The sequence below is a fragment of the Geotrypetes seraphini genome, chromosome 2, assembly GCF_902459505.1.
Source record: "Geotrypetes seraphini chromosome 2, aGeoSer1.1, whole genome shotgun sequence".
Taxonomy (NCBI): domain Eukaryota; kingdom Metazoa; phylum Chordata; class Amphibia; order Gymnophiona; family Dermophiidae; genus Geotrypetes; species Geotrypetes seraphini.
This window is the reverse complement of record NC_047085.1, coordinates 114,171,562-114,191,159: the sequence shown is the minus strand read 5'-3', so window position 1 is coordinate 114,191,159 and position 19,598 is coordinate 114,171,562. Positions and strand designations below refer to the sequence as shown.

The window sequence follows — 19,598 nt, the reverse complement described above, 5'->3', positions numbered from 1 at the left end:
CGAGGGGCAAAACGTCGAGCTAGAACGACAGAAACCTCGAACCGCCGTACCTCCAAGAAGGCCCGAGGTTCACCAACTCTACGGGGCCGTTCTCCCACACCTCGTACAGGACCACTAAGGGTGGCTGAGTTATCACTCTCCAACCCGCGCATCCTCCGAACTCCCCCTCGGACGTATTCTCCGAGGGAGTCGGGATCGAGGTCACCGATCCGACATCGATCGGTACCCCTAACCCCGGCATCGTCTCCGAGGGGCTCCTCGAGACGCCGAAGATCGACAACCCCGGAACACTCTCGCAGTGCTTCCCCAACCTCGGAGCATGGATCAGAACATGAACCTCGATACTCGAGGGAAGCCTCCTTATCCTTCTCCACCCGACGAAGGTCTCGTTCCCCGACCCCGCACGGGGCCCCGGGGACATCTCGCCCATCCTTCACTCGCTTTGTCCAAGACATGGGCCACGCATTGGACTTAGACCTCCAGTCCGACTCCAGATACTCGAAGGAGTACCTGGCGGAGCTGGATATGCCATCACTGCCCAGAGAGTCCCTTCGCTTACCACCTAACCCGGTACTCCAACAGGCCTTCTTCAGGAACCTGGAGACCCCCTACATGGTCACGGCCGTACCCTCCAAAATGGAGGCCAAGTACCGCACAGTACCTTACCCGGGATTCGAGCAACCACAGCTCTCCCACCAATCGCTGCTAGTGGAATCCTCCTTGAAAAAGGCTCACCCGTCCCGGTTCTCAGCAGCGGTCCCCCCAGGCCGAGAAGGCCGAACCCTGGACAAGTTCGGCAGGAGACTATACCAAAACGCAATGATGGCCTCTAGGGTGCAAAGCTACACTTTCACCTTCACATCATACCTCAAACACCTCATTGGACTATTGAGAGCCTTTGAGACTGATCTACCGGCCTCCCGGCAGGGAACGTTCGGCTTGCTCTTAGAGTCCCTCTCCAACCTGCGCCTTCATCTATTCCACGCGGCCTACGATGGCTTCGAGCTCTCCTCCAGAGAAGCAGCCTTCGCTATCGCCATGCGCCGACTAGCTTGGCTGCGCCTGGTCGACATGGACCCCAACTTACAGGACCGGTTGGCGAACCTCCCCTGCGTGGGGAAAGAATTGTTCGATGACACTATCGAGGCGGCGACAAAACGCCTCTCCGAACATGAACGCTCGTTTGCCTCCCTTGTCCGGCAAAAGCCCAAACCGCCAACGTCCAGGCCATACAGGGCCCCTCCGCGCCGCTACCCACAAAAGTCCACCCCTGCCTTCTCACGGCCCCCACCCAGACGTCCGCAAGCCCACCACAGGGCCATGCCCAAGTCTCAACCGCCCGCGACCACCAAACCATCCCCGTCCTTTTGACGGGACAAGCGGAAGGGGGCGGGCCCCCTCCGCCATAGTCCCAGGCCGCCTCCCTATCGGAGGTCGACTCAAAGCCTTTTACCCTCACTGGGAACAACTCACATCGGACGCATGGGTCCTTGGCGTGATCTCATCAGGGTACTCTCTCAACTTTCGGGCCATTCCCCCGGACAATCCCCCAAGGAATTGCCCTCCCAACCGGACTCAGCTACCTCTACTCCTCTCCGAAGCTCGAGACCTGCTTCGCCTGAGAGCAGTGGAGAAGGTCCCCCCCGACCAACGGGGGAAGGGCTTCTACTCCCGTTACTTCCTGGTACCGAAAAAAACGGGAGACCTACGCCCAATACTAGACTTGAGACGCCTCAACAAATTCCTGGTACGGGAAAAGTTTCGGATGCTCTCACTACCGACACTCTACCCCCTGATCGACGAGGGCGACTGGCTCTGCTCCCTCGATCTCAAGGAGGCATACACACATGTCCCAGTGCACCCCACTCACCGCAAGTTTTTGCGTTTCCAAGTAGGGGACTGGCACCTACAATACCGAGTCCTCCCCTTCGGACTAGCATCGTCACCTCGGGTCTTCACCAAGTGCCTCGTGATGGTAGCAGCAACCTTACGTTCCCAGGGCCTCCAGGTATTCCCCTACCTGGACGACTGGCTAATCAAAGCCCCGTCCAAGGAAGGGGCTATCTCAGCGACCCAACAGACTATTACCTACCTACAAAGTCTGGGGTTCGAAATAAACTTCCCAAAATCTCAACTACGCCCCTCGCAGTCCCTACAGTTCATCGGGGCCACGCTGGACACGGTTCGCCTCCGTTCCTTCCTCCCCCCTCCGCGCCTGGAGGCGTTAGTAAGTCTGAGCCGAAGGATCTCTCGGCTGACCTCGGTATCAGCTCGACAGATGATGACCCTCCTGGGCCACATGGCCTCCACCGTCCATGTCACACCCTTCGCCCACCTCCATCTGAGAATCCCTCAATGGACCCTGGCGTCTCAATGGCGTCAAGACCGGGACCCGATCGACCACCCCGTGACAGTGACTCCTTCATTGCAACGATCGCTCCGCTGGTGGGCCGACTCTTCAAATCTTTCCAAAGGTTTGCTCTTCCTCACCCCACCCCACAGCAAGGTACTCACCACGGACTCGTCGGAGTACGCCTGGGGAGCCCATCTGGACGGCCTACGCACCCAGGGAATGTGGTCAGCACAAGACCGTCGCTGCCACATCAACGTGCTAGAACTTCGGGCCATCTACCTCGCAGCTGTAGCCTTCCAACATCTACTTCGCGACCGAGTGGTTCTCATCCGAACCGACAACCAGGTAGCGATGTACTACGTAAACAAACAAGGGGGCACAGGGTCTTGGCCCCTTTGTCGGGAAGCCCTGCGTCTCTGGAAATGGGCAATCTCCAACAGCACCTTCCTTCGGGCGGTGTACATACAAGGAGAACAAAACTGCCTGGCGGACAGACTCAGCCGCCTCCTCCAGCCACACGAGTGGTCACTACACTCTCAGACCCTACGAGGAGTGTTCGAACGGTGGGGGACGCCTCAAATAGACCTGTTCGCGTCCCCTCACAATCACAAGCTGCCTCTCTTCTGCTCCCGGATATACTCCCCGGACCGGCTCGAGGCCGACGCCTTCCTCCTCAACTGGGAGGGAAGGTTCTTGTACGCGTTCCCGCCGTTTCCTCTGATACTGCGGACGCTTGTCCACCTGAAAACAGTACAAGCCACCCTGATCCTGATTGCCCCTCGCTGGCCACGCCAGCCGTGGTTTTCCCTGCTACTTCAACTCAGTGTCAGAGATCCACTGCCTCTGCCTCTGTTTCCCTCTCTACTGTCACAGGGTCAGGGTTCATTGTTACATCCCAATCTTCAGTCTCTTCATCTGAATGCTTGGTTTCTCTCCCCCTGACTGCTCTCCCCGTGTCTCAATCAGTTAAGGAGATATTGGAGGCCTCTAGAAAAACCTCGACGAGAACCTGCTACTCCCAAAAGTGGACCAGATTCTCAACCTGGTGCTCCTCCCACAGCCAGGACCCGGTGTCGGTCCCCGTCCCCCTGGTCCTTGACTATCTACTTCAACTATCTCATTCCGGCCTAAAGACCAACTCCATTCGAGTACACCTCAGTGCGATTGCGGCCTTTCATCAGCCCCTGGAAGGGAAAGCCCTCTCGCTCCATCCCTTAGTGACTCGCTTCATGAAGGGTCTGCTAAACGTCCACCCCCCTCTCAAACCTCCCCCGGTGGTTTGGGACCTAAACGTGGTTCTGGCTCAATTAATGAAACCTCCATTTGAGCCACTAGACAAATGCCATCCAAAATTCCTCACTTGGAAGGTAATTTTCTTACTCGCGCTCACGTCCGCACGGCGGGTTAGTGAGCTGCAAGCGCTGGTAGCGGACCCACCCTTCACGGTATTCCATCACGACAAGGTGGTACTCCGCACCCATCCAAAGTTTCTACCTAAAGTAGTGTCTGATGTCCATCTAAATCAGTCCATCATCTTACCCGTGTTTTTCCCCAAGCCCCACTCTCACCCCGGAGAAGTGGCGCTCCACACTCTTGACTGCAAAAGAGCGTTGGCCTTTTACCTCCAACGCACTCAGCCACACCGGAAAGTCCCACAACTGTTTCTGTCCTTCGACCCAAACCGGTTAGGCCACCCAGTTTCCAAACGCACCTTGTCCAACTGGTTGGCCGATTGCATCTCCTTTTGCTACGCTCAGACTGGTCTCGCGCTGCATGGCCGAGTAACGGGACACAAAGTCCGAGCGATGGCAGCCTCCGTAGCCTTCCTCAGGTCCACACCTATTGAGGAAATCTGCAAGGCTGCCACGTGGTCTTCGGTTCATACCTTCACCTCCCACTACTGTCTGGACTCCCTGTCCAGAAGCGATGGCCGGTTCGGCCAATCGGTATTGCGAAATCTATTTGCCTAAATTGCCAACTTCCCTCCATCCCTCTTCAGTAAGCTTGGAGGTCACCCACATGTGAGAATATCATGCCTGCTTGTCCTGGGATAAAGCACAGTTACTTACCGTAACAGGTGTTATCCAGGGACAGCAGGCATATATTCTCACAACCCACCCACCTCCCCGAGGTTGGCTCTTTGGCTAGTTAAGTGAACTGGAGACCACGAGGGGATGCACCCCCTAGTGGAGCAGGAAGGCACGCATGCGTGGAGCAGCAGAGCAAACTTAAATCTTCAATCAAGTTTGCTTGAAAATGCTTCCGCATCGGGGCTCCGTAGATGACGTCACCCACATGTGAGAATATATGCCTGCTGTCCCTGGATAACACCTGTTACGGTAAGTAACTGTGCTTTACTGTAACAGGTGTTATCCAGGGACAGCAGGCAGATATTCTCACAATCCACCCACCTCCCCTGGTTGGCTTCTTAGCTGGCTAACTGAACTGAGGAGCTGCGCACCTACATCGGGAAGAAGGCACTCACGCCTGTTTGGTCAGTCTCAAACTTTCTAAATATTTTAAAGTGGCGATGCACATGGGACCTTCCATACCGGGGCTCCATGGATGACATCGCCCACATGTGAGAATATCTACCTGCTGTCCCTGGATAACACCTGTTAACGGTAAGTAACTGTGCTTTTTGTGTGTCAAGTTCTGATCAACATAATTTTAAAATTTGTTGATTCAGAGCTCTAAAAATGGACAAATTTTTATTGAATTTTAATAAGCATACGACAAATCAATTAGAATGAGGAAAATTGCAGATTTGTTCAAATAAACTAATTAATCATAAAATACAGAACAAACTGATTTATCAAGTAAATTTAATTTACCAGACCTCAAACACCCAAGGCATTACTCGTAAAATTTTTCATGCTCTTGCTGGGGTGGTGCATTCATTCATCATTGGTCTTGGTAAAATGACGTATGCAAATTAAATTATTTTTAATGCATTATTTAACAGCCTCAGTATAAATATAAAGTGCTTATGATGCTATAAAAGGAAGGCACTTATCTTTAATGCCCGACAGCTTGCCTGACCGTTTTACACTTTGTTTCATCGGGGGCTATGCCTCCTTATAGATATGCACCAATTCAAAAATATTTATGAAACCTCATAACGAGCACAGGCAGACTTTGGTGCTCGTTATGAGGCCCCTGATGAAAGAAAGTGTGAAACGGTCGGGCAAGCCTTCCTTTATAGAACCATAATCACTTTATATAACCATAAGCACTTTATATTTATACTGAGCCAGTTAAATAATGCATTAAAAATAATTTAATTTTGCACATGTCATTTTACCAAGACCAATGATGAATACACCACCCCAGCAAGGGCATGAAAAATTTTACAAGTAATGCCTTGGGTGTTTGAGGTCTGGTAAATTAAATTTACTTGATAATCAGTTTGTTCTCTATTTTATGACTAATAAGCATACGACAAGCACAAAATGAAGAGCATGCACCACAAACAAGTAGCGGGGTGTGCAAAAAAGAGAAAATATCGTAAATATGTCTATCTGTTTGGACTTTCTTCTCCATTAATATTTGTTGATGTGAAGTCAAAGACGGCAATGTGTAGTATGTTTGAAAATTTTGTTGCCAGATTGTATATTTACAAGTAAACTGAAGCGTTGTTTAGAAACTAATCATTCACAATCGATTAATTAAACTTGTGACTTCTTTACCAGAAAATTAAAAGAATAGCAAGGTATATTTTTTTTCAGCATTTGTCAATACCAAACAATGCTCTGCTAGCCTCATACAAGGTTGCATATAGAGTTGCTATGTGTAAAAAACCCCATACCATTGGGGAACAATGGATTCTACCTGCTGTTATAGATGTGAACATTATGATCTACGAATCTGCAGGGAAAGTACTTTCAAATGTACCTTTATCTAATAATACTATCAGTCGGAGAATTCAACATATGTCAGAAGATCTCAATGAACAATTGATTGAAAAACTAAAAGAAGGAATTTGGCTTGCAGTTGGATGAGAACACGGATAATAAGGATGCATATTTGATTTGTTATATACGTTTTGTAGATGGAAATGCCATTGTGGAAGAACTTTTTTGTAAAAACAAAACAAAAAACAACTGCAAGTGCAAAGGCTCAGAACTTGTTTGATCCTAAATATATTTATGACTGAAAATAATTTAGAGTGGACAAAGTGTATTGGGGTCTGTATGGATGGTGGTTGTTTGATGTCAGGCCATTATGGAGGATTACAAACACTTATTCAAAAGAGGTCTCTGGCTGCAATGTAGACCATTTCATAATACATAGAGAAGTACTCGTATCAAAGCATTTGAGTCCTACATTGAATTTGGTCCTAAAACACGTGGTAGATGTGATAAACTTTATAAAAACTCAACCAGTAAAAGCAAGATTTTTCAAAAAAATTGTGCGACGATATGGGAGCTGGATACATGTCTTTGTTATACTACTGTCACTCACTAGCTTTCTTGTGGCAATATGTTGGTCCGTATAGTTCAATTATGACAAGAACTCTACATTTTTCTTGAAGAAACATACAAGTATGCCAAAAACTTGGTAGAGATATAGTTTTTGATGAAACCAGCATACTTGTGTGATATTTTTGAAAAGTTAAATGCGCTGAATCTCTCCTTGCAAGGAGGCACCATGCACATTTTGAAATTGATCGAGAAGATTTCAGCATGGCTTCTTTGTGGGCAGAAGCTCGAGTGATTTTGCCCAGAGGGATTTGTAGGATAGCAACCTGGTCTACTCTGCATACTTGTTTTCCCACGTTCTACAGAGTAGACGTGGCAGCACAGGAGGACATTGTCTTTGGGTCCTCCTTGTTAAGAGCAGGTGCAATCTCGCCCTAGATTTCTGGGACTGCTTTTGTACGTCTGTACTGTTAAGAATGACGTACCTATTGCACTAGAAAAAGGTTAGGTTCTTACCTTGCTAATATCTTTTCTAGTAGATGGTTGCCATTCTGGAACCCTGCCCTGTTGGTATTTACTCTGCCTGTCTACTGTCTCAGGGCCAGATTCTCAAAATTCACTGTGCATTTTATGATGGACACTAAACCAGTCCTAGTCGGTTTAGCATTCGAGTATTTTACTCGTCTATTCTCAGAACAGCTCACTGTGCTCTTTTCCGTGCTTCCTAGCAGGCTCCGATTTGTACTATACAAATGTAGTACAACGTGGTCATTAATATTTAAAATGGTAGTACAATGAGGTCATTAATATTAAAATGAGCACTCTGGCGATTCTCTGAACTTTTTGGGTGATTCTTTAACATTGTACTTTTGTGGGCAGAATTTTCCATCAGGGTCCCTCCCACTGATCCCTCTCTTATCCCAGGACAAGCAGGCAGCATATTCTCACATGTGGGTGACGTCATCTACGGAGCCCCAGCGCGGACAGCTTTTCAAGCAAACTTGATTGAAGTTTCAAGTTTGCTACACTGCACCACGCATGTGCATGCCTTCTCGCCCACTAGGGGCGCATCCCACCTCGTGGTCCTCAGTTCAGTTTTTTCCGCGGAGCCAGAAGCCCTGTGGAATTTGAGCTCTGCTATTTTGCCTTCTGTCGCCACGTCCGGTGTATTTTAATCGGTCGTGGTACTCGATTTCGCTTTTCTTTTGTTTTGTACTTTAAATCAAAAAAAAAAAAAAAAGTTTTTTTTCTCCGTTCGGCTCCGGGGGCTCCCGTGAGCCGCGACCCGGCCTCCTTGTTCGTTCGGTTCGGTTTTCATGTCCCGTCCCTTGACGGGTTTCAAGAAGTGCACCCGGTGTGAGCGGTTACTTTCCATCACTGACCCACACCGGTGGTGCTTGCTCTGCCTTGGACCCGAGCATCCGACTGACTCCTGCGATCGGTGCTCCACCTTTCAGGCCAGAGCACTCCGTCGACGCCATGCTAGGATGGCGGAGCTCTTCGCGGTTGACTCCGCGCCCGGGATGGCCTCGACGTCGGCCTCGGCTTTGGCCCCGGCCTTGACCTCGGCCTCGGGAGCCTCGGCTTCGCCGCGTCCCTCGACATCGAAGCCTACTCCTGCGACCAAACCTGCCTCGGGTAAGTCCTCTTTTCCATCCCCGACTCCAGGGTCTACGAAGAAGCCATCTTCGGGCTCCTCAACGGCGGGTGGGTCGTCCTCGGTCCCGCCCAGGACTCCGGCCACTAATGCCCCGAGGGAATACTCGAGACCGAGGTCGCCCTCCAGGGAGCATCCCCCGGCCTCGGACCTGCCTACCATGGTCGGGATCCCAGCGTTCCAGGACTTGCTCCGAGCATTGATTGCCTCGGAGCTGTCTGGGGCCCTCGAACACCTGCAGCAGGCCTCGACCTCGACTGCTTTGGCTTCGGGGGCGCCGACCTCGGTCTCGACTCCCTCGGTCTCGGATACCGGGGCAGCACCGACCTCGGCCCCGACCTTGCCCTCGACTTCGGCTTCGGGGGCCCCGCCTGAGAGCAGCGTAAGGCCCCGGGACAAGGTGCGCAGGGTGAGACGGATCTCTTCCTCCTCTTCCTCGAGGTCCTCCCGGGGCTCCTCGCCTCGGGCCGGCCTCGGGCGAGGCGTCGCCCGAGGAAGCCTAAGCGCTCGCGAAGCTCTCCTCGACGTGGTCACTCCTCGCCGCTCGGGGGCGAGGCCTTGCGGGTCTCGGAGCTCCGCCTCGATAACCCGAGGCTTCTCCGTTCCCCCGCGAGAGGGGGTTCGCATGACTCCTCGCCGAGGAGGAGGGGGCGTGCCTCGGTCCCTCGGACGCCTGGGACCTCTCCCAGGGGTTCTTCGAGACGGAGACGTTCCCCGACCCCCTCGAGGCTATTGGATCTGGCCTCTTGGGACTCAGGGTCCGTTAGGGAACCACGATATTCCCACGAGGCTTCCCCCTTCTGTTCGGCGGAGAGGTCGAGAACCCCCTCGCCGCCCGCCAGACCGTCCTCCTTCTCCAGCTTCGTGCAGGACATGGCACGTGCCTTGGGTCTGGACCTCATGTCTGGATCTCAATACACAAAAGAGTTCCTCGAGGAGCAGGACCTTCCCACTCCCCCAAGGGAAACCCCTCGGCTGCCCTTGAATAAGGTCCTTCATCAGACCTTGCTTAAGAACCTGACTTCACCTCTTACAGTCACAGCGGTTCCGTCTAAGATGGAGTCCAAGTATAGGACGATACCACCCAAGGGATTCGAGAAGGCTCAACTCTCCCACCAGTCTTTACTGGTCGAGTCTGCGCTCAAAAAGACACAACCCTCCCGGGTTTCTGCGGCGGTCCCGCCCAGCAGGGAGGGTCGGACCCTGGACAAGTTTGGTCATCGCCTCTATTCGAATTCCCTTATGGCAACCAGGGTACTCAATTATGCCTTTACATTCTTATCCTATTTACGGGGCATGGTGAAAGACCTCCCGCAGTATTACGAAGATCTGCCAGATTCCCGTAGGGAAGGATTCGCCAGGTTTATGTCCAACCTGTCTCAATTACGCCTGTACCTCTTTCACGCTGTGCACGACGCGTTTGAGCTGGTGTCGAGGGTGTCTGCATTTGCTGTAGCTATGCGCCGACTAGCGTGGCTGCGCACCCTCGATATGGATCCAAACCTGCAAGAACGCCTAGCGGATTTACCTTGCGTGGGGTCCGAGTTATTCGATGAATCCCTAGAGGCGGCGACCAAACGGTTGTCCGAGCAGGAACGCTCGTTGGCCTCGTTGGTCCGTCCGAAACCTCGGGTCACGCCGCAGAAACCCTTCCGGCCTCCTCCGAGGTGTTACCCTCAGAAGTCGACACCGGCCTTTTCTAGGCCTCCGCCACGGCGTCCACCTCAACAGGGTAGAGGGGGACAAACGAAACCTCCGGCGCAGGGTCCGTCCAAGCCAGCGCCGTCCTTTTGACGGGTTATGCGGATGGGGCCGGCCCTCCTCCGCGATCGCGCCGGACCCCCTTCCCATAGGGGGTCGACTCCGGTCCTTTTATGCGGCTTGGACCGAGATAACATCCGACGCTTGGGTGCTCCGGACCGTATCCGAGGGTTACTCTCTCAACTTTTGGTCTGCGCCGCCGGAACAGTCACCGGGGGCTTGCCCATGCAATCGGACCCAGCTCCCCATCCTCATGGCCGAGGCCAGGGCCTTGTTGAGGCTTCGGGCGGTGGAACCTGTACCCCCAGATCAGCGGGGGCGGGGGTTTTATTCCCGTTACTTTTTAGTCCCAAAAAAGACCGGGGACTTGCGCCCCATTCTAGACCTCAGAAAGCTCAACAAGTTCCTGGTCGGGAGAAGTTCCGGATTGTTGTCACTTCCGGTATTTGTATCCTCTCTTGGAGGAAGGGGACTGGATGTGCTCCCTGGACCCAAAGGAAGCGTATACCCATGTTCGGTGCATCCACCTTCCGCAAATTCTTACGGTTCCAGAGTGGGCGAGCTACACCTACAGTACCGGGTCCTCCCCTTCGGCCTGGCTTCGTCCACTCGAGTCTTCACGAAGTGTATGGTGGTAGTCGCTGCAGCCCTGAGGTACTCGGGGTCTTCAGGTCTTCCCATACCTGGACGATTGGACTGATCAAGGCCCCTACCAGGGAGGGGGTTATCTCAGCGACCTGACAGTCTATCATCTTCCTTCAGCGACTGGGGTTCGAAGTGAACTTTCCCAAGTCACAGTTGTGCCCAACCCAATCACTTCAATTTATAGGCGCAGTGCTGGACATTGTTCGCCTTCGTTCGTTCCTCCCTCCTCCTCGGTTGGAGGCTTTAGTTCGGTTGAGCCGTCTGATTTCTCGGCTACCGGTTGTGTCGGCTCAGCGCATGATGATGCTTCTGGGCCATCATGGTGTCTACGGTCCACGTCACTCCGTTCGCCAGACTGCACCTGAGAATTCACTCAGTGGACTCTGGCCTCTCAGTGGCGCCAGGATTGCGATCCTGTCTCTTGTCTCATAGCGGTGACTCCTTCATTTGAGACGATCGCTCCGTTGGTGGACCGACTCTTCGAATCTTCCCGGGGGTTTGCTCTTTCTCGTCCCCTCCACATCGCAAGGTTCTGACCACGGACTCCTCGGAGTACGCGTGGGGGGCCCATCTCGACGGTCCTGCGAACCCAGGGCCTGTGGTCGGCGGAGGACCGACGCTGTCACATCAATGTGTTGGAGCTTCGTGCCATCTTTCTAGCGGCTCGAGCTTTCTGCCACACTACTCCGCGTATCAGGTAGTCCTCGTGCGAACGGACAACCAGGTGGCCATGTATTATGTGAACAAGCAAGGTGGGACAGGCTCTCTGGTCCCTTTGCCGGGAAGCTCTGCCCTTTGGGAATGGGTGATCTCCCAGAACATCTTCCTACAGGCGGTCTATATCCAGGGAGAACAGAACCTGCTTGGCAGACAAACTCAGTCGGCTTCTCCAGCCGCACGAGTGGTCACTCAACTCCAGAGTCTTGCGCGAGGTCTTCCACCGCTGGGGTACTCCGCAGTGGATCTGTTTGCCTCCCGGAGGACTCGCAAACTTCCCCTGTATTGTTCTCGTGATGTACTCCCTGGACCGTCTGGAAGCGGATTGCCTTTCTTCTCGACTGGGGAGGGAGGTTCCTTTATACGCGTTTCCTCCTTTCCCCTGATCTATGAGGACGTTGGTTCGTCTCAAATCATCCAGAGCCACTATGATTCTCATTGCGCCTCGGTGGCCTCGTCTACACTGGTTTCCCTGCTTCTTCAACTCAGTGTCAGGGAGCCTCTGCTTCTACCTGTGTATTCCCTCTCTGCTATCTCAGAGTCGGGGTTCGCTGTTGCATCCCAATCTTCAGTCCTTACACCTGACCGCTTGGTTCCTTTCCCCTTGACTTCGGTCCAGTTTCTCAGTCGGGTGAGAGAAGTTTTGGAAGCCTCGCACAAGGTCTCGACCAGGCTTTGTTATTCCAGAAATGGACCGGTTTTCCTCCAGGTGCTCCTCGCGTCATCTGGATCCGGATTCGGTCCCGGTGTCTTCGGTGCTGGACTACTTGTTACATCTGTCTAATTCCGGCCTGAAGATGACATCTGTTCGGGTGCATCTCAGTGCATTTCTGCTTTCCATCGTCACTTGGACGGCGTTCTCTTTCGCTTCATCCTCTGGTGACACATTTCATGAAGGTCTAATCAATGTTTGTCCCCTCTGAAGCCTCCTCCCGTCGTTTGGGATTTTGAATGTTGTCTTAGCTCATACTGATGAAACCTCCCTTTGAGCTATCGACAAGTCTCTCCTGAAATTTCTACTTGGAAGTGGGTATTTCCTGATATGCCATCACATCTGCTCGACGGAATTAGTGAGCTGCAAGCTTTGGTTGCGGACCCGCCTCTTTCACTGTGTTTTCATCATGACAAGGTGGTTCTCGCACCCATCCTAAATTTTTACCTAAAGTTGTGTCTGATTTCCACCTCAATCAGTCCATTGTCCTTCCTGTGTTCTTTCCTAAGCCCCACTCACCATCCTGGCGAGACGGCGCTCCACACGCTTGACTGTAAGAGGGGCGTTGGCATTTTATCTTCAACGTACCAGTCTCATCGGAAGGTTCCTCAATTGTTTTTGTCCTTTGATCCCTAATCGTTTAGGACACCTAGTTTCCAAGCGCACCTTGTCCAACTGGTTGGCTGCTTGTATTTCTTTTTGCTACGCTCAGGATGGTCTTACGCTCCCGGGTCGAGTCACGGGGCATAAGGTCCGGGCGATGGCAGCTTCGGTTGCTTTCCTCCGATCTACTCCTGTGGAGGACATATGTAAAGCTGCCACTTGGTCTTCGGTTCATATGTTCACCTCCCACTACTGTCTGGATGCTTTGTCCAGAAGCGACGGCCGTTTTGGCCAGTCGGTGTTACGTAATCTGTTTTCCTAAATTGCCATCCTCCCACCTGCCCTTTTTTGGTTGGCTTGGAGGTAACCCACATGTGAGAATATGCTGCCTGCTTGTCCTGGGATAAAGCACAGTTACTTACCGTAACAGGTGTTATCCAGGGACAGCAGGCAGATATTCTCACAACCCCGCCCGCCTCCCCGGGGATGGCTTCTTTGCTAGTTTTGGAACTGAGGACCACGAGGTGGGATGCGCCCCCTAGTGGGCGAGAAGGCATGCACATGCGTGGTGCAGTGTAGCAAACTTGAAACTTCAATCAAGTTTGCTTGAAAAGCTGTCCGCGCAGGGGCTCCGTAGATGACGTCACCACATGTGAGAATATCTGCCTGCTGTCCCTGGATAACACCTGTTACGGTAAGTAACTGTGCTATCCTGTAGGACCATTCGTTGCCCCTCATCCCAGGGCCGGCAGGAGGGATACCCACTCCCCTCTTGCAGCCGGGTCCCTCCCCAACAGCCAGCCTCCCCCCCACAGTATCTTAAAGATGGATAGCAGGAGGATGGCCCACTCCCTCCTGCCGGCAGGCCACCGGGTGCCCCAACAAACCTCTCCCTCCCCGCCCTCCATACCTTAAGGATGAAGGACGGCAGGAGGGATGCCCACTCCCTCTGACCAAAAGGCCTGCCTCTTCAAAACGGTGGGCCTTCCCCTTCCCAGTGCATCCCAAAATGCACTGGGAAGGGAAGGCCCATTATTTTGAAGAGGCATCCCTCCTGCCGTCCTTCATCTTTACGGTATGGAGAGGGAGGGATGCAGGTGATTGTTGGGTGACCTCAGCAGCCTGCCAGCAGGAGGGAATGGGCATTCCTCCTGCCAAAGCACAGTGGTATGATGGGGGTTTGGGCGGGTCTGGAGACTGGTGACTGAGACAGGAGGGGGTCAGGCAATGGCAGGCATGGGTGGGCTTTGGGGGAGGGGGGATACCTCTTTCTTCTGCTCTCCCTGCCTGTCAATCAACTGAGCTGGCAGGACTCGGGGAGACCTGCGGCTCAGTTGATCAGGTCAGGGATAGCAGCCTTGACAGGAGGGGGGGCTGTACCTAGCCGATTACTCTTCTGAGCAAGCGCCAGACACAGTGCCCCTCCCCCCCTTTTACTGGCGAGTCTTCACCCAAATATCATGCATATAACTTGAATTCTTTTATGCTGAAAATTGCCTGTAAAAGAAAAATCGCTCCCACTATGGCCACTACATCGATCTGCTGGATTTTACCTGTGAGTTTTGAGAATCCGGCCCTCAGTCAGGAAGTTCAAGTCAAAACTGAGATTTTGATATTAAGGGTACCTTAAGGGTATGAAGCATAATCTGTTGCTGTAACACATTGGGGATATATTTGAGTTCCATAATTGTTTATGATAGATATGGTTATTTTGGTGTTTCGATTGCTCTGTAAATATAATTAAACATTTTAAGTGAACAGATTTATAGATTGGGGAGTTTTCCCTTACCCCTCCTTCTTATGTGTTCCTATATAGGGCTATTGCCTGATTGATACAAACTGAAGGGGGCAGCAGAGCCCCCTGGAGGAAGAGTTGAAAACCTGGAATGGATTTCTTCTGCATGGCTTGTGAGCATGGAGAGAATACCCTGCTGTCCAGAATGACACCTGTCTACTAGGAAAGATATTAGCAAGATAAAGAACCTAATTTTTTTTTTTTTTTTCCTTCTTCTGTTGCATAGTCATGTGCACTAATGATTGTAGTCTACTGCATTAATAAATAGTGTTTATGGCACCTCTAAGATGAATGTTTATTTCATTTAGGGAGTATTTGTGCAACTGGTTCAGGCCAACTCTCCTGCATCATTAGTGGGGTTAAAGTTTGGAGATCAAATTTTGCAGATTAATGAAGAAAATTGTGCTGGGTGGAGCTCTGATAAATCCCACAAAGTTCTCAAGCAGACACCAGGAGAGAGAATTTCAATGGTTATTCGTGATAGGTAAGCATTACATTAACTTGAATGTTCCTGTAGTATAAGAAATTAGTTAAGGTTTTCATTAATGTTGTTGATTGATCACTATTTAACATGATTAACACACAAATGTAAACAGCAATTGAAATAATGCATTATTCCAGTGCAATAGGTGAGACATTCTAGACCAGGGGGCCTCGAGGGCCGCAATCCAGTCGGGTTTTCAGGATTTCCCCAATGAATGTGCATGAGATCTATTTGCATGCACTGCTTTCATTGTATGCTAATAGATCTCATGCATATTCATTGGGGAAATCCAGAAAACCCAACTGGATTGCGGCCCTCGAGGAGGGACTTTGACACCCCTGTTCTAGACAGATGGATAATATCCCTATAGCCGCATGCATCTACACAAGGAATCCATTCCAGATTTTATATTTTGTCTCTTCTTTACTTCACTGGGATCCTTAGCTCCATCTATAGTTCTTTCCTTTTGAACGCATGCCTTCAGGAGTATGTCTTCTGCTCTCTCCATTTTATTTTATTTGGTGTATTTTTAGTCCCTTTTTCAAGGTTTTTGATGCATGGAGTGTTTTTTCAGCTTCACCTGCTTTGAGAACACACAGACTTCGATCTGTAGCTGAAAGATCGATCCCGCTCAGTATCTGTTAGCCAGCCTGTATAATTTTCTTTGGAGTTCAGGGTTGTCCCTAAAGTGGCTCACCTACTCTTAAGCAGGAGTCGAGCGCAGGCTGTTAGACTAAAAAAAAACCTTAGGAGACTCGGCGGTGTCTCGCAGGGTGCCGGCTCTGTCTTCTTGCCTCTGCCCATCCCGGTGCACATCTATTTGCCCACAGGGATGGAGGTGCATTCAGGCATAAGGTCTGACTGGTATCCCAAAGATCAGCTTGGCAGAAGCATTCTCAGCATTGAGGCAGTGATTCTCTCTTCCAGCTACTGTGAGAAAGCTGAAATAGGCTACAGCACAGATCTTCAGACAGGTCACAGTGAGTACAAGCTGTCGCAGCCTGTGAGGTGAATCGGGGAGGATAGAAAAGTGGGGTTTTAAGTGTTTCTGCATATTCCCCCTCCTGAAAAATTGTAAAATTTTAGTTTTAGTTTAAGTGTAAAAACAATTGCAATTTTGGTGCAAATTTCTTGATGGTGGCCATATTGAAGTTTTAGTATTTTTTTTTTTTTCTAAAGCTCCCTGCTTCTCCAAAACTGCAAATTTTGCTATCAACTTATTGGGATGGAGTCCTTGGGCTTTCCTCATGTGGATTCTTACCAGGATTATGCAAATTTAGTTTTTTAAGAGCATGGCTTAGATGGGGAAGGCGGCAACGGCAAGTTTAGCCTCTCTTCCCTTCCAGCTCATGTGCAGAAGGGAAAAACTGCAGGTCGCAATAGAGCTTCTGGTGAAGGACCAGGAGTAGGCAATTCTGGTCCTCGAGAGCCATAAGCAGGTCAGGTTTTTCAGGATTTCTACAATAAATATGCATGTGATAGATTTGCATCTCAAGGAGGTAGTGTATGCAAATCCATCTTATACATATAAAACTTGACCTGCCTGTGGCTCTCAAGGACCAGAATTGCCTACTCCTGGTCCAGAATAACACCTATTGCATTGGAAAGTATGTAAATACCTTTGCTTTGAACATGCTTTCTGAAAATTGAGTTTTGCTTAAGAAGTATGCACAAAATAAGAAAATGTAATAATAATACTAGATATGTACTTTTCCTTTTGTACTGTAAACATGCCCTTAAGAATGGCTAAAGGTGTTCGCATCACAGGACATGAGGTAAAACCTTTTATTTGCCCATTGGAGGGCAGTCTCCTGGCAGGGGAAGCTCTCCTGCGCCAGGTGAAGACACTAGATAGTCTAGATACGAGGTCTGTTTAAAAAGTTCCAGGATGCATTGAAGAAAAATTTATTAAACAACTTATTCCATTGGGTCTCCTTCAAAGTACTCCCCTTCTCTATGTATATACTGTTCCCAACTTTGTTTCCACTTCTCGAAACAGTTCGTAAACACATCTTCAGGAATTTCCAAAAGTTGCTGCATCAAATGTTGCTTTATCTTCAATGGTGTTGAATCGCTTTCCTTTTCAGAGTGGATTTAAGTTTAGGAAACAAAAAGAAGTTAGCAGGGGCCAAGACAGAAGAGTAAGGTGGCTTGAGAAGAACTTGTCATTGTGTTTTTTTGCACAAAATTTGTGAATTTTGACAACAGCATGAGCGGGCATGTTGTTGTGATTCAGGAACCACAACTTACTCCCTCCAAAGTTTGGGTTGCTTCCTCCTGATTTTCTCATGGAATCGTTTCAACACTTTCAGATAGTAATTTTGGTTGAAAGTTTGTCCTTGTGGCAGAAATTCATAGTGAACAATGCAACAACTGTATAAAAAAATAAAAACATCATTTTGATGTTCGACAGAACTTGCCAAGCTTTTTTCGGTCTTGGCGATATTTTGGTTCTCCATTGAGACAGTTGAGCTTTGGTTTCCATATCATAATCGTAGACCCATGTCTCATTACCAGTTATCACGTTATCAAGAAATGTTTCGCCTTCATTTGCCTGCTCAAGAAGATTCTGACAGATCATGATGTGGTTGTTCCTCTGTTCGTTGGTCATCAACCGTGGAACAAACTTTGACACAATACGAGACATCCCCAACTTCTCTGTTAGAATGTTGTGGCATGAACCAATGGAGATGTTGCATTCCTCTGCTAATTCTCTTAACAGTTAATCACCGATTAGTGCGCACAAGAACCCTCACTTGATCAACATGATCATCATCAATTGACGTTGATGGTCTTCCAATTCGAGAATCATCTTCCACTGATTCACGACCACTTTTGAAGCATGAATACCATTCAAAACACCTTCCACGACTCATGACATGTTCCTCATAAGCCACTTTCAACATTTCAAAAGTTTCTGTAGCAGTGTTATCCAATTTAAAATAGAACCACGCTGTAGCCGATTACGAAAACACACTTTCACAAAAACTGCTGTAGCTCAAGAGACGAAAACGATGTCAACAAACAGGGAAAAAGGAGGTTAATTGTGAGGTTTCAAGCTACTGCACAACTGTACTTTTCAGGAACTAAAATGTAGGTCTTTGCAATTGGAGTTTAAAAAAAGTCCATCTCTGGAAAAACATATCTAAAGTCAAGGATCAAAATGTTGAGACTGGTCAATTTTTGTGTCATGAGTCCAAATCAGAATTGAGTTAATGAATTGTGTCTAGTTAGTTTAATCCATGATTTTCTATCATCCTTTGTAATAAAAATGAACTTGATTATTTTTAAGCTGCTTCTGGAAAGGCTGTTTCTCGTGACTTAGGGCTCCTTCTACTCAATGCCGCCTAGCTCAACTCAAAAGAACTTCCCATTGGCATGCAATTCAAACCGTCATGAAACCTTTTGAACAGACCTTGTATATCTAGACAAACTATTGGAAAATTCAGATGGTGAAGAGTTGGAGTGACACTTCTTTCGACTTTTGTATTTTCCTTTGATAGCGATCTTGCAAAGAGAACTTTTTTCGTCAGACATTAAATTTTTTTTATACAAAGAATTTTGAGTTTTTCCTATATCTGTAAATCCTGGCTGAATTGGAGGAAAAAGTATTGCTGCTATGTGCCAAAAGGTTTTGGTCCTATGCACTTTCTTTTATAGTTTCCATTTAAATGCTTGATCAGATACCAATATAAACGGTATGCCTTCTTATCCCAGGACAAGCAGGCAGCATATTCTCACATGTGGGTGACGTCATCTACGGAGCCCCAGCGCGGACAGCTTTTCAAGCAGACTTGATTGAAGTTTCAAGTTTGCTATGCTGCACCACGCATGAGTATGCCTTCTTGCCCACTAGAGGGCGCATCCCCACCTCGTGGTCCTCAGTTCTGTTTTTTCCACGGAGCCAGAAGCCCTGTTCGTTTTGTGCTCCGTGCATTTTGGCCTTCTGCCACCGCGACTGATTGTTTTTTCTCGGTCGCTGTGCTTTATTTCTTATTTTCTTCGATTCGCGTGTGCGTTTTGTGCAAAAAAAAAAATAAATAAATAAATAATATTTTTTCGTTCGGATGCAGGGGGCTCCCGGGAGCCGCGGCCGCGGGACCTCGTTCGTTCCCGGCCGGTTTTTTGATTCATGTCCCGTCCCTTGACGGGCTTTAAAAAATGCACCCGGTGTGATCGGTTGCTTTCCATAACCGATCCCCACCGGTGGTGCTTGCTTTGCCTGGGTCCCGAGCATCCAATTGACTCCTGCACTCGGTGCTCTACTTTTCAGCCGAGAGCTCTCCGCCGCTGTTGCGCTCGAATGGCTGAGCTCTTTGCTGTGGACCCCGCGGCGGGGAAGGCCTCGACGTCGGCCTCGGCTTCGGCCCTGGCCTCGACTCCCTCGACCTCGCCGCGTCAACCTTCCTCGTCGAAGCCGGCGTCCTTGACCCCGAAGTCGACGGTGGGT

General features: G+C 49.8%; 1 protein-coding gene across 4 annotated transcripts in view; it reads left to right on the top strand.

Annotated features, from left to right (window-relative positions):
* SDCBP (syndecan binding protein) overlaps positions 1–19,598 on the top strand; it is an 81,360-nt gene that overhangs the window by 37,073 nt on the left and 24,689 nt on the right. For all 4 annotated transcript variants that reach the window (XM_033933479.1, XM_033933478.1, XM_033933476.1 and 1 more), the window contains exon 6: positions 14,973–15,148. In XM_033933479.1, the coding sequence (XP_033789370.1) occupies positions 14,973–15,148 (176 nt within the window). The remainder of the gene's footprint in view (positions 1–14,972; positions 15,149–19,598) is intronic.